The 14,248-nt window shown below is 39.7% G+C and overlaps 1 protein-coding gene across 1 annotated transcript; it reads left to right on the forward strand.

Annotated features, from left to right (window-relative positions):
* Positions 1–9,291: 9,291 nt before the first annotated feature.
* On the forward strand, positions 9,292–13,505 carry PRXL2C (peroxiredoxin like 2C). The gene is made up of 6 exons (XM_088531451.1): positions 9,292–9,506; positions 10,032–10,100; positions 11,607–11,660; positions 12,066–12,180; positions 12,460–12,591; positions 13,271–13,505. Exons 1-6 carry the CDS (start codon positions 9,327–9,329, stop codon positions 13,396–13,398), a joined length of 678 nt encoding a protein of 225 aa, XP_088387577.1. The 5' UTR covers positions 9,292–9,326; the 3' UTR covers positions 13,399–13,505.
* Positions 13,506–14,248: the final 743 nt, after the last annotated feature.

Below are 14,248 nucleotides of genomic sequence, written 5' to 3' on the forward strand. Positions count from 1 at the left end.
AGAGTCTAGTTGGAGGCCTGTAGCTAGCGGTGTCCCCCAGGGGTCAGTCCTCGGTCCAGTCCTGTTCAATTTATTCATCAATGACCTGGATGAAGGCACAGAGTGCTCCCTCAGCAAGTTTGCTGATGATACCAAACTGGGAGGAGTAGCTGATATCCCAGAGGGCTGCGCTGTCATCCAGAGGGACCTGGACAGACTGGACAACTGGGCGGTGAAAAACCTCATGAAATTCAACAAGGCCAAGTGTAAGGTCCTGCACCTGGGGAGGAATAACCCCAGACACCAGTACAGGCTGGGGACCGACCTTCTGGAGAGCAGCTCTGCAGAGAAAGACCTGGGTGTCATGGTGGATGACAAGTTGATCATGAGGCAGCAGTGTGCCCTCGTGACCAAGAAGGCCAATGGGATCCTGGGGTGCATTAAGAAGAGCATCTCCAGCAGGTCGAGGGAGGTGATCCTGCCCCTCTACTCAGCCCTGGTGAGGCCACATCTGGAGTATTGTGTCCAGTTCTAGGCTCCACAGTACAAGAGGGATGTGGAGCTGCTGGAGAGAGTCCAGCGCAGGGCTACAAGGATGATCAGGGGCCTGGAACATCTGCCCTATGAGGAGAGGCTGAGGGAGCTGGGCCTGTTCAGCCTGGAAAAGAGAAGGCTGAGAGGGAATCTAATCAGTGTCTATAAGTACCTCAAGGGAGGCAGTGAGGAGGATGGTGCTGGCCTCTTTTCAGTGGTGGCCACCGACAGAATTAGAGGAAATGGCCAGAAACTGAAGCATCAAAAGTTCCACAGGAACTTAAGGAAAAATTTTTTAACAGTGAGGGTGACAGAGCACTGGAACAGGCTGCCCAGAGAGGTTGTGGAGTCTCCTTCTCTGGAGATCTTCAAAACCCACTTGGACGCAGTCCTGTGCCACGTGCTCTAGGTGACCCTGTGTGTGCAGGGGGGTTGGACTAGATGACCTCTGGAGGTCCCTTCCAATCTCAAGCGTTCTATGATTCTATGATATACCAAGAAATAAATGAGATCTTTTCCAAATCTCCGCTAGAAGTAGAGATTAATCCCTAGCAACTATATTATACCATTCATTAGTCTCAAGAAGGGAGTTCCTAGCCATAGCTAAATGTCAACGTTGCCATATGTAATAGAGCCTGTTGGACCATATCCATTTTTAAGTACACAAACAGCTCTCTATGTACACAAAAAACAGAAACAGCAACTGGAAAAAAAAATCTTCCTACAGTATGTTTTTCTGAGCATAGGCAAAAAAGTAGAACACTAGAAAAGAAAGCCTTAGATTGCTCCACTACAAATAAGTTGTGTTTGTAAATAAAATGTATAGTATCTAAGATTTTCAAGAAAGTGTTTACTAGTGAGATACTGGAAGAGTCTTATACAAGGCAGCTTATTTGGGCATGAACATTGCATGTAATAACCCCCACTTCTATTCTCATTCTTCATCTCATAATCCTCTGATCTAGTTTAAACTATAATTTAAACACTAAAGATAATAAGCTTACTTTCTAAGAGGCTTACTGTTAACGAGATGTATGACAAACTGCTTGATCAGTTTAGATTACAGCATATCTTGTATTTGTTTTTTTTGCCTCCACTTTATCTATTTAAATAGGTCATTTCTTCAGGTAAGAAACTTTCTTTGTCTTAGCTCTTCAAAGAAAGATTTAAATCAGCAGCACTTACAGAGAGGAAAAGCACAGTGTCTCCACCTCTATTTACCGCTCTTAACTAAATAGCTGGTCATCCTAATTTTTCATTTACAGCACACAAAGTACCTGCAGAAAGGTAGGTAGCTGCAAAACAGAAGTGGAAGAGATACAAAGAGCTCTGACTAAATGTGTTAAAGGCTCTGTTCATGCCTTCAGGCTACTTCAAGATCCAGGTGATGGTGCATTTCATTTAGTATCATTACACTTTGTTTTGTGGTGAATTCCATAGTACTACTACCCCTGTGAGGTTTGTACAGCAAAACTAAGTATGTTCAACATATTGCAGGGGTGGCTGGGGAATGAGGAGGAGTGTTCTCAATGTGCAAACATGACCACTAAGCTATAAAACTATATTTTTTGTTATTTTTATGTTATTTTTGTATCATGAAACAATGGCTCATCAGCATACAATGCACACCAACACTGTAAAAATACTCAAAAAGACGTTAGTCCTGTAAAAAACGTTCAAAAATGAGAGGACTGAAAATCAAAGTAGCCACATAGAAGTTTTTGAAATGGTAAGCTCTCCTTCCTCAGTAAGAAAGAGATGAAAACAAACAACCAAAAACAGAAAATAAAGTAAAAGAAACCCCAACAGGAGTTATGAGCACTTACTACAAAAACAAAACAAAACAAAATGAAAATAGAGATGAAAGCAGCAACTGCAACTTGACTCTTTCAAGGCTGTAAGCAATTCTCTTTAAAACTATCATTTTAAAACGATTTTATTTTAGCTAACATACAGCACAATAAACTTGTATTTAGAATTCTAGAGAAAAAAAAACTTTTAAGTGATCATAAATTACCATTATAATAATAACCAGTTGTATATCTAAGTAATATTTATCCCCCAACCCACAAAAAATCATATATATCACAAATATACAAGAACTAAATACATAGTGCATCTTGTAATAGTAGATAATAATATACTTTTTAAAAATAAACACTACATGCCCTAGGCAGGGTGATATGCTATTTATATAGGCCAAGTGACTCGTCAGATATTTTGTTCTGTTGTTGTAAATAAAAGGATTTGAGTTATGTAATTACAGACGATATTTTGTTTCATTAGCCAATGTAGAACAAACAAACTATTTTACATTTGTGTGCAATTATTTTCTTCCTCCTGAGGTGGTAGGAAACTTAATTTCTTATTCACAGCACAAAGCAACTCAACTGTTAAGTATTTATCTAGGTTTCTTTTTAAAATTTTAAATTACATTGCTGTGAAGAAAGTGTCATGAATCTTGAATGCTGCATCAACATCATGATTAATAACAACAATCTACCATTTAACTGTTCTTAAGGCATTAAAAAAGACATCACTTGGATGAGTACCATATTTTCATGATATAAATGTTTCTGTATTTAAAGATCTGTAAAGAAAGATGAAAAAGGGAAAGAAGAGAAAGTGTCCCTCTACTACTCAGATTGTAATAAAGCAGTTGTGGTACTCAGGTATGGTAGTTCTCTGTCTTTTAACATAGTACCATTGATTACTGAGCTACTCAAAACAGACAGGTCATAGCAGGACTTCACTTGTTTGGTAACTGCAGTAGTTGTAAACGTGATGGTAGCCACGGCTCATTGGCTTCTAAGGCTGCGGCTATACTGCAGATTGTAATGTGCACAGTGAGCACAGAGGCCAGGGCTGATCAGCGGTAATATCCGTACCTCTTCCTTGCAAGTCTGTCAAAGAATCATAGAACAACTTACGTGATGGTCTCTATTCCAACCCGCCCCCCGCCAAGGAGGGCTAACTTCCAAGTTCCTTGGGTTCACCATGGTCAGGGAGATGAATTTGGACATCACATCAGATTGGACTTTTTTTCCAAATTGGGCACACTGCCTCTTGTCTTTTCGGAGAAATCTGGCTCCATCTTCTCTACGCCTCCGGTGGCTGCAGCAGGAATACTTATATACGAAACAGCCAGAGCTGCTTCAATCATCATATAAAAGTTGAAACTCAGAAGAGTCTAGCAGAAGAGCAGAACAGTTAGTCTGAGATCTGCAAAGCTCAGACCCCAGTGAACCAAAATCCAAGCACAACATTTTTCTCATGTTGAGACTGTGGTCCTGTGGTGCAGGAAGTGGAGCTAGACTCCAAAAGAGGGTGTAGGGCTAGATATTAGCTCACAAATGTCTCAGCCACCTCCCAGGCTAAAAGAACAAAATCATCAATGTTTCTCTGGAACTTGAGTACCTAGTAACAGCTCCACTGCTGCAGTCATTGCCACTTGTATTATTTATAAAGATGAATTGATATGACCCCAGATTCCACAAGGTAGGAATGCTACGATTTATTGATAACCATTAGCAAAATCAAAATGAAAAAGTAGAAATGCTGATTAAACAGAGAGTATTCAGAATACTGCCAAATCCTTCAGCATGGCCAAGTTGCTTCTCACTTGCAGAGTGGGTTATTAGCATGTTTATGCCTGGATCTGGACTGCACCTTACTAGCCAACACACCTAGGTCATGGAAGATGTGCATGGTTGAAGGTTGGATACCATCAACAAACACTGTAGAGAAAGTAAACACATATAAAGAGTTTGCCTCTCTGTCGAATCTATGTTATGAGTACCAAAAAGTACTCCAAATACAGTTCACAAGTTAAAAGCTAGCTTGAGCAAAGCATTTCAAATATCAAGAAGAACTATCACTGTTTAAATTGTTTTTAAGTAGGGGCTTTTTTAAAAAATGCAGAAGTTAACAAGTGAAGAAATTTAAAGGAATTTTATTCACTGATTACCGCACCTGCTAATGCAAAGTTTGAGCCATACTGTCTTCCCCAGTCTATTAGTTTGATTTAAAGTCTTTCTCTTCTAGCCAACAATTCTGAACCTTTAACCTTGAGTTTGTAGGAGTCTCTTCCAGTCTGGCTCAAACAGCAATAACAGCCTACTGCAAAACTGGAAGAAATACTGAAGAAAACTACTGTGGTGGAAAACAGCTTGACTAAGTCTTCCCAGCTCTGCAGCACTCTAACAGGACTCAAATGATGCAGTGCAGAAACAACTAAGACAACAAGTGATCATAACTGAAAATGTGTAGCAAGTGGATTACAAAGTCGCCAGGACTGCTTTTAGGAGCATAATTACATTTTAAAACTAGAAATAAAACCCCTATAAAAACTGTGGAAATACTCACTCCAAAGAGTCCTTTGGAGCATCACTGCACTGGAGCATCACTGGTTATGGTAAAATGTCAAGCTCTCCCTGGTGAGTATCTCACCTAAATATCCTATCCACTAACAAGAAGTACACTTAGTGGTTACAAATATACCAATGTGCAACGGCATATTCCAAAAATGAACACAATGTGCCAGACAATGCCTCTCATGCCTTCAGGAAAGGGGTCTGCAAACATTCTCCACATATTCTGTCTCTGTGTCTGTCTCCCTGCTCCTATAGAGATACTGGCGGTGGCTGCACACCAATGTGAGAATTAGCCTGGGTTTACCTTTGCGCCCAACACTGCCACCTCTGCAGTAGGCCAGACGTAATTTACCTCTTCTTGTAAATGCTTTGAGCACAGCGCATCATAGGCAACCTATAGACCTGAAACAAAGAACACAGGACTTGTGCGATGTGACCTTATAGCAGCAACAGCCTGCACAGAGCACAGAGCAAGGAACTGTGGTCACATTCCGCAAGAATAGAAGAAACTTCCCTTGGAACTTAAGAGAAAGAGGTACAATCAGGCAGGACAGAGAGAGAGATGACCATGAGTGAAAAGAGTGGGGGACAGAAGACAAAGGTTCATGTAACTAAAATTCCTACAAGTGAAAGCCAGCTTAGCTTTCTGGTGATCTGCAAAGGCTAAGAGTAGACAAACATTTCCACCATGGTTCTGAGATGTTCCAATAAGCCACAAAAATAATGGTTTCAATTTAGGAAATGTACAAAAAAAAAATCACCTGGGCAACTGATCCACTACCAGCAGCAACACTAACAACATCTAGAACCATGTTAATATCTAGGATATCTAGGTTACCATCCACACAGCATATGATAACGAACCATATGATGACGAACAACTGCTTGAAAAAAGTTGCCAAAAAATGCATGAAGGAAAATTCTCTCCCTTATAGTCGTGGGACTGTAATATTCACCTTCCAAATGTGCCAGATGCCTTCCACTCTTTCAAAGGACTTGGGGCAACTTACCCTGCCCTTAGCCGACATACCTTAACCTTATCCACCCTAACTCTGCCTTTCATAATTCCATCCCTAACCTGAACTAACCTGCCCTAACCCTCCCCTAACGTAACCCTACCTTGCACTAACCCTAACCTACACTAATCCTACTCTACCCCATCTGCACTCTCCCCTCTTGTCTACTCTACCGCCTACCCTACACCCAACCCTCTACTCTCCACCCTCTGTTTTTCACTACCCTCTACTCCACATTCCCCTATGCTACATGCTATTCTATCCAACCCTCCACTTTATTCTACCCTCTGTCCTAGCCTATCCTCTACCCTACCCATGCCATGACCACCTCAACATGCCACACCCGTTAACATACCTATCACCACACCCATTACCATATCTATTATCAAAAAAATAAATATAACAATACCCAATACCATCCCATAGTTAGTTTCTAAGTTGTATGTAGAATGGAGCAGCCAGTCACTTTTAACCCTTCAAGAGTAAGCTCAATACAACTGTTATTTGAACTGCTTACACTTAACATCATCCATGTAAGTTAGTATTTGTTTTACACACCTGTCTTGGCTCTAGTTTCAGTCCCAAACTGGTTCCTTTTTTTCAGGTTCTGAAAAGCTTAAATATCATCTCTGTGCTCTCCTCCTCATATGAGAGCTATTTAGGGTGTCTGGTCACTAATGTTTTTAAGTGTTTTGTGCACCTCTGTGAGCCACTGTGACAAATTCTTCTCTACTAAGCAGGGAAAGAAAACGGCAACCGCACTCCATATATATTATTTAAACTGAAATGTCTAATGACAACATATTAATGTTTTAGAACTCCATAAAGTACATTATAGGATCACTGTAGACCCTCGCGTTCTTCTCTTCTCTCTGTAGTGCTGATTTTATTTGTCTCCTATTTATCTACTTCTTTGCTGACATTCTATTTTGTAATATTAACTATTAATTTGAATTGGCTACATGCAGATAGCTTTGTTCTAAGATTTTTGAATTCTAGATTCCTATAGTAATCCCTAAATGCCAAAAAGAAGTAACCCGCTTCTTTGTCAAGAAAAACAACAAATGACAACAACAATAACAAAACAGAGTAGGAGGGTGTATCCATTGCAGGATGGAAAGACAAGGATGCAAGAGGGAACAGGAAGGTTCTCTTCACGCCGTTTGTGTTGTCTCCTTGCTAAAACATACAAAACATATTGTATCAACTAGATGATCTCTAGAGGTCCCTTCCAACCTCAACCATGCTTTGATTCTGTGCGATTCTGTGAACTGGAATATTCTGTAGTGACATGTCTGTCCTTTGACATCTTGATATTTACTCTGAATTAAACCCTACCAAACCTAATCCTACCCTAACTCTACCTACCCTAAACCTACCCATCACAAGTCTACTCTACGGCTTTAGCAGACCATTTCCTTAGGCAGGTACTGTAACTGGCAGGAATATTAGCAAATTCTTACCTAACAGGACATAACTTTCATAACATTCAGAAATCCTTTACCAATTTCAGCTCATTGCCTTTTAAACCAAAATGATTCTGAGGACATACTGTTCCACAAATTAGTCCTTGAAGTGCCAACATAGACAAATATACAAAAAAAGCAATTTACTAATAATCAAAGTATAATTTACTATATCAGAAAAGTCTTATTATGGTCACAATTACCCATGGTGAAGATACAGGCTAGATCTATATCATGAAGTTAATGTCCGTGACTGAAACCAGAGGGTTAAAACAGTGGCAGGGTAGTTTTGTCCGCATATATGTGCTAGAAATCTGTACAGAGCTATATTCGCCAGGGATCGCTTCCCCTCCTGTTGTGCTTTCCCCTCATATACTGCAATTCTAAATGTTTTCCTCATTGTTATTCTAACATAAAGCCATTTAAGTGCCCCGACGACCTTTTTGGCAAGAATTTTAAAACAATTAGGGACTACCTCAACCGTGGTGTTCAATTATATCGTATCATCACATGTAAATGTCTCAAATAGAGCTAATTTGACCTTTCAGACATTCTGAAGTTAGAGAGTTTTTCTTCACTGAGTATTATCAGAGGAACAGTAGTAATGCACTCCCTGTGAGCGAAGTCCTGTTGAAAAGCAGCTGGGGGTTATAGTGGACCTCAGGCTGAATTGAGCCAATAATGTTGTGCAGTTGCAAAAAAAAAAGACAACCACAGTGCCAGAATGTTTAAATGGATGTACAGTCCCTGAGATGCATGAAGTAAAACTGCCACTTAGCTGAAATAATGTGTCTAGCTCTGAACTTCATGAATAATGGAAACCATCTGTAAAGTCCAGAGGAAAATACAAAGAAATGTATTCTAGAACTTCTAGAAAAACTTACCTATGAGAAGAAATAATTGAATAAATAAATAAACAGTAAATAGTTGTTTAGTCTATGAAACAGAAGACGAAGGCAACCTCTTCTATCTACAACACTCACAATAGCCTACCCAACAATGAAACTTGATGCAGCAAAGGGATTGACCAGTGTAAGAAGCGATGCGATTAATCCAAAGTTCAGGGGATTTGTGTTTGAGAAACATTAACAGTATAGATACCCAGGAGCACTTCAAAATTAACACCATGAAAGAGCATCAAAAAGCAGAATAACTTCTAGAGATCTAACCAGTCCCATTCCCTCCAATGCTACTTTTTCTCTCTCTGTCAAAAAAAAGATGCTGTCCTCCTCACAAACTTTCAGCTAACAAAGTACGCTCTTACAAATAGAGATATTCTTCATCTGTCTGATGTTTTTCTTATTTTAAGGTCTGTTTGATGCTATGTGTTGTTTCTGTACCAGCACCAGCACTGCTCAGAATCCTCTATATCTCTGTTCACCTGCCAGAGTCAAATAAAGCTTTGCTTTTACTTCAAACAGGAAAACAGGCTCTGCCCTTTCTCTTGCAGCAGTTTGACATTCCTGGGCGACAGAAGTTTCCCGTTTGCTCACAAATTCCAGTTCACAAATGAACTGTGGCATCCCACAAAGCGAACTCCAATCCCGAGACTTTGTAATACCATCAGTGCTCTGATTACACATTATTTCTAGTAGGTTTGGTTTGCTTTTGTCATATCTTACAGGATCAAACTGCATTCTGGCTCCCCATGACATGCAATGATTTTGACAGCTGATTTCTCTCCTTATATACTCTGAGGCCCTAAACTCATCAACTCCTCCTTAAGTGAACAAAGCATCTGCAGACGTGGAGCGCTCAGCTGCTGACCCTGCTGCTATTGGAGGTGGATCCGTTCCAGGAATGGAGATGATACCCTCCCACCAAGCCTCCGTACTTCATCACAGTCACATCCCCCCCTCGCTGATATTTTAGCCTGGCTCCGCCTTTCTTTTCCTCCGATTTTCCAGGCCAGGAAAGCCAGGCAAAGACGGTGAGAGCTGGAGCAAGGCCACTCGGCCATGGCCTGTCCTCCGTCAGCCCCCATCACGCAGCAGATCTGCAGCGCGCACGTCTCGCAGCAGCCGGAGCCGGAGGAACTGCGAGCGGCCGCCCAGTGCCCGGTGGTAGACGCGGATGGGAAAAAGATCCCCTTCAGAGCCCTGTACAGCGAGCGGAAAGCGATCGTGGTGTTTGTGCGGGTGAGGAGAGAGAAGTGACCGGGCGGGGTGCACTTGCGTGGTTGGAGTTTAGAGGCACTTGAGCAAACTACAAAACAAGTCACAGGCAGAGAGCTCTAGCTGGGCTGTAAGTGGAGAGCGCTTTAAACAAGTTAACACATATCAGTTGTTTTTAAGAAACTCCCCTTCCTTGGGTAAAAAGACAGAACTTTTATCTGAAGGGAAAGAGCTCTGTTATCATGTGTTTAGGAAAACAACTACTGTGTTCCCTGATTTTCCTGACTGATAAGTCAGCTGTTGCTTTCCTAGTGATAAAAAATAGCAAGGTCTCAAACCCAATGTCCCAGTTTAATCCCAGGAGGAAAAAAAAAAAAAAAAAGATAAAAAAAGATTCTTATAATCTGAATTTGGCTGCTGCAATTAAATTTAGACTCTCCTATTCTCAGTTTCTGGTCACCTCCAAAATGGTTTGTGCCTGGAGTTGTTCCCTGATGCTTCACTAATATAGTTATGTCTTTCCGACATGTCCAACTGGCTTTGTTGCAGAATTTTTTATGTTACACCTGTAAGGAGTATGTGGAAGACTTGGCAAAAGTTCCCAAGAGTTTTTTAGAAGTAAGTACCATTCCCTTAACATGTATTTGCACACGGGGTTTCTGCAGGCACACAGCTCTCTCACATCCTGCTGCAGATTTGCATGATGTTTAAGTCTTCTAGGAATAAAACAGTCGCTCAAAAAAACTTAGTACTTTCATTGTTTGCTACAATTACCATCCCATTTCTGCTTAGGAGACAACGTGAACAATCTATTGCACTGCATGTTCATTTGCAGCAGCATTATTTCTCCCTGCACCATTAGCTTGATGCTAATGCTTTTTTTTGTTTTTGTTTTTACTGTATTCTGAACAGACAGAAAAGGTTTGATGGGCATTTCTCTAAATTAGTACCACTCCGGGTAGCAGTCTGTTCTCTACTGCTACTGGTTACGCTGGTACAGCCGACTCATGTTGGTGTGTGACACAAGACCAGGAAGTTGACTTGGATTAAAAACAGTCTTTTCTAGAGGTTATTGGTGAACTGCAACAGTTTGGTAATCTGTTCACCAGGCAGCTGCACGAACAGAAGAGACACAGTGACAGAAAGTAGAAATAGAGTAGGCAGGGGTTGCTACCAACTGATATTTGTTGAGTGATTGGAGATACTTGGGAAAGTCAATGATCCTCTGCTAAATGAGGAAGATCATCTAGTCAGCTTGCTGAAATTTTGTCATGTTTAATTCCCAACAGCAGCACAGCTGATGAGAAACCCAGCAGGCCTTACCTGTAGTAGAAACTTGAGGATGGAGAGGAGCAACTTCTTCAGGATTTCTTCTGAGGAGAGAAGCTTCAGCTCCTCTTCTCAGAGCAAGATATCTCTAAGCCATTGTCAATATTTCTCAGTATGACATTAATTTTTAATTTGACTGATCAAACAAATACATAGAGAGAATCAAAATCTTCCTTGCTTTTTTTTTAAAGAGTATTTTATTTTAGGAGGATTTCTTTTGCAAAAGAGCAAAGTGATCCTATTGGGAGGTGCAAGAATCAAATCATAATACTCAAATAATCTTTAAATCTGTTAACTGTACTACCTGTGTCTAAATAACTTACATTTTTGGCCTGTATTTTAGGCTCAGCCCTAATGTTACACCTGCAAAAGGTATCAACACATGTGGATGGAGCTATGTAGATGTTAATGGGCAGTAGTATATGTAAATCATAGAGGTTCTTGTACATGCATCAATATTTGCACATTGCTTTTCTACATGCAGATAGAAATTTACATTTCCAAAATCACAAAACAACTTGCAGTCGGTGGAAAATATGACTCTACGTATGTTACAGAGAACATAAAATTTACATACATGTATGTAACTTTAAAACTACCTTTAAAAAAAGTGTTTATTCCTTAATAAATTAGCACAGCCACTTTCTGTAGGTGACAGACAAAAGTGCTCCAAGCGTGACTTTAATTTCAAACAATTTTAACTCAGTATACCCCAATGACTGACTGCAGATGTTTTGCAGCCATGCAGAAAGGGAGTTCCTCTTTCATAGTTTCAGTACCTGTGTTCTGTTTCAGGATGCAAATGTGAGACTTATAGTTATCGGACAGTCATCTTATCATCACATCAAGGTAAAATAGTCACTATGTAATGCAATTAAGTAGAGAATGTAATCTATTGTGTTTTTAACAATTTACACTGAAGAATTTTGTTCTGAGGGAAAAGATGAACACTTACAATCGCCAAACAAAAATGAGCTCCTATTATTTTCCATGAAGTAAACCTAATAGCAGTATATGAATAAAACAAATAAATAAGCCTTTGTTTTAATATCCACTAATAATTGGAAGATCTTGATTTTACTGGAAGCTGGGAACTGTGAAGTTTCAGGGCTACAAACTTTTGGATTTATGATAGATTCAGAGGTCTTAAAATCAGGAATTTTTCAGAGTATTTTTCCACTGTCAATAAATTGTAATTAATTACTACTTTAATCTTAAACTTTGTTGTGTGTGTGTGTGTACATTATTTTGCAGCCCTTTTGCAATTTAACTGGGTATATACATGAAATGTATGTAGATCCACAAAGGGAAATCTATAAAATACTTGGCATGAAAAGAGGTGAAGGTAACAACACACCAGGCACATCAGGTAAGAGTATTTTTCTCACCTTGATTTGTCTTACACAGAACACAACAGAATAAATCAAGAATGCTCTGATAAAATAATATGGTCTTGATGGAAATAGGAATGGAGCTGCCCATCAGGCCATCTCTTGAAGGCTGTATTTTCCTTTGCCTAAACTTTGAGAAACTTGTGTTTCTTCAGTAATCAGGAAATTGTAGGCTATTCATAGCACCAACTAAATTTTGGTTTTGCCTTATGCAGTTTTGCATTTCCAGGTAACAAGTACTTTGCTGTTTTGCTTAGTGCAGAGCCCTCATGTGAAATCGAACATGCTTTTGGGAAGCATTAGGAGTATGTGGAGGGCGATGACCAGCCCAGTTTTTGACTTCCAAGGAGACCCAGCTCAGCAGGGAGGAACTTTGATTTTGGGCCCAGGTGAGCCTGCTTGCCCTCTCTGAAAGTCACCCCACCTCCAGCTGCTCATCTTACCTGCATCCCTCTTGGCTGATATCCTGGGGCCTCCCCAGGGGCACAGGGAGTTGTGTGCTGGCTCTGTGGTCTGGTACCCACAAGAACCCTGCAGAAGAGCATCGTGTTGTCCCTCCTCCCACAGAGAGGGCACTAAGCTGATTGCTGTCCTGATCGATAGCAGCGCTGCCTTCAGCATAGGGGAGCAAGTGGCTTGAAGTCTGGAGTATTTTTGTGTTTCTTCTGTTTGTTTTTTGTTTTGGCAGTTCCATGTTTGCTTAAACTCTGCTTCTGCATTTGATCTTGGGCATTTGATGTGTGTTTTAGTAAAGGAATAAAGCACAAAGGGAAATAATAACGCGACAAAATCTCCTTGAATTGTTGGGAAGCATCCTGCTAGAGCAAATTTAATTCATTTTTTTTCCCTCAATGCCCTTTCTTTCTATAACTTAAAAAATATTAACGAAAAAAAAAAATCCATGACACAGTTTAATACAGAGTATATTGCAAAATTGACAAAGCTACTGCCCAGTGCCCAGTTTTACACAAAATAATAGAAAATTGGAATACTACTTTGATTCACTTTTGTCTTAAATAAACAAATATTTTATTCAACTTTTTACATTTTTTTCTCATTCCATTCCAGGTAATGAAGTTCATTTTTTGCACCTTGACAAACACAGGCTGGATCATGCTCCCATTAACACAGTTTTGCAGCTGGCAGGAGTTAAAACAGTAGATTTCGCAAACAAATCTCAGATCATTGACATATGATACTGAAACAATATATCACTTTTTTATTTGTAATCTACATGGACAATACTCCAGAGAGAGTTCCCACCAGCATCAGCAGTGTTATGTCTTTACAGGTCATTTGCAACCACATCTAGAATATCAGAGCACAGAATAATCTACCTTGTACTGAAGATGGACACAAAAGTGCTATTTTTACTGTGTAAAAGAAAATATAACTGAGTCTTACTGCAAAAAATACTTTTGCTTATTTTTTTCTAATCAAGGAATCTTGTTAATATATTTCAAAAATCTCTGTTCAGGATACACTAGCCTGTGGTGGGGAAACCTCTGAACCTAGCTTTGCTCAGAAAGAACTTGGGGTTTGGGTAGATCATATTAGCTCTTCAGTTCAAGACTTTTCAAAGGTTCTAGCAAAGTGTTTGACAAAGTTGTATTGAAATGTGCCTTGAAAAATCGCAGTTGCAAACACTGAGACTTAAGCTTATGCATACTCATGTATCAACTTGTGCATACGCTTGTATCTGGCACTGACAGACATTATAAAACACTTTTTATAATTTTAAACAAATATTTTAAATAGATTATCTGTGTCTGCAACTCTTTTTGGCCCACACAAAGTGGTAGCCTTATAATATAGGGAGAGGTATGTCTTAGACATGTTCCTGATCAGATAGTTGTTTTTAAAGTAGGCCATAGTTGGTTAACTGTCTTTCTATAAATACAGGCAAAAAAAAAAAAAAAAAAAGTAAATTTTCCCTTGCTCTCTCAGAGAGAGATTTAAAAAATATATATCTTTAGTTATTTCTATAATAGACAGCAGATCTAAGGACAATCACATTTGGTTTGTGGCTATCTGATTTTTCATTAC

This window comes from Tinamus guttatus, unplaced genomic scaffold (assembly GCF_059628265.1).
Source record: "Tinamus guttatus ecotype Peru unplaced genomic scaffold, ASM5962826v1 Tinamus_guttatus_pri_ptg000419l, whole genome shotgun sequence".
NCBI classification, from domain to species: domain Eukaryota; kingdom Metazoa; phylum Chordata; class Aves; order Tinamiformes; family Tinamidae; genus Tinamus; species Tinamus guttatus.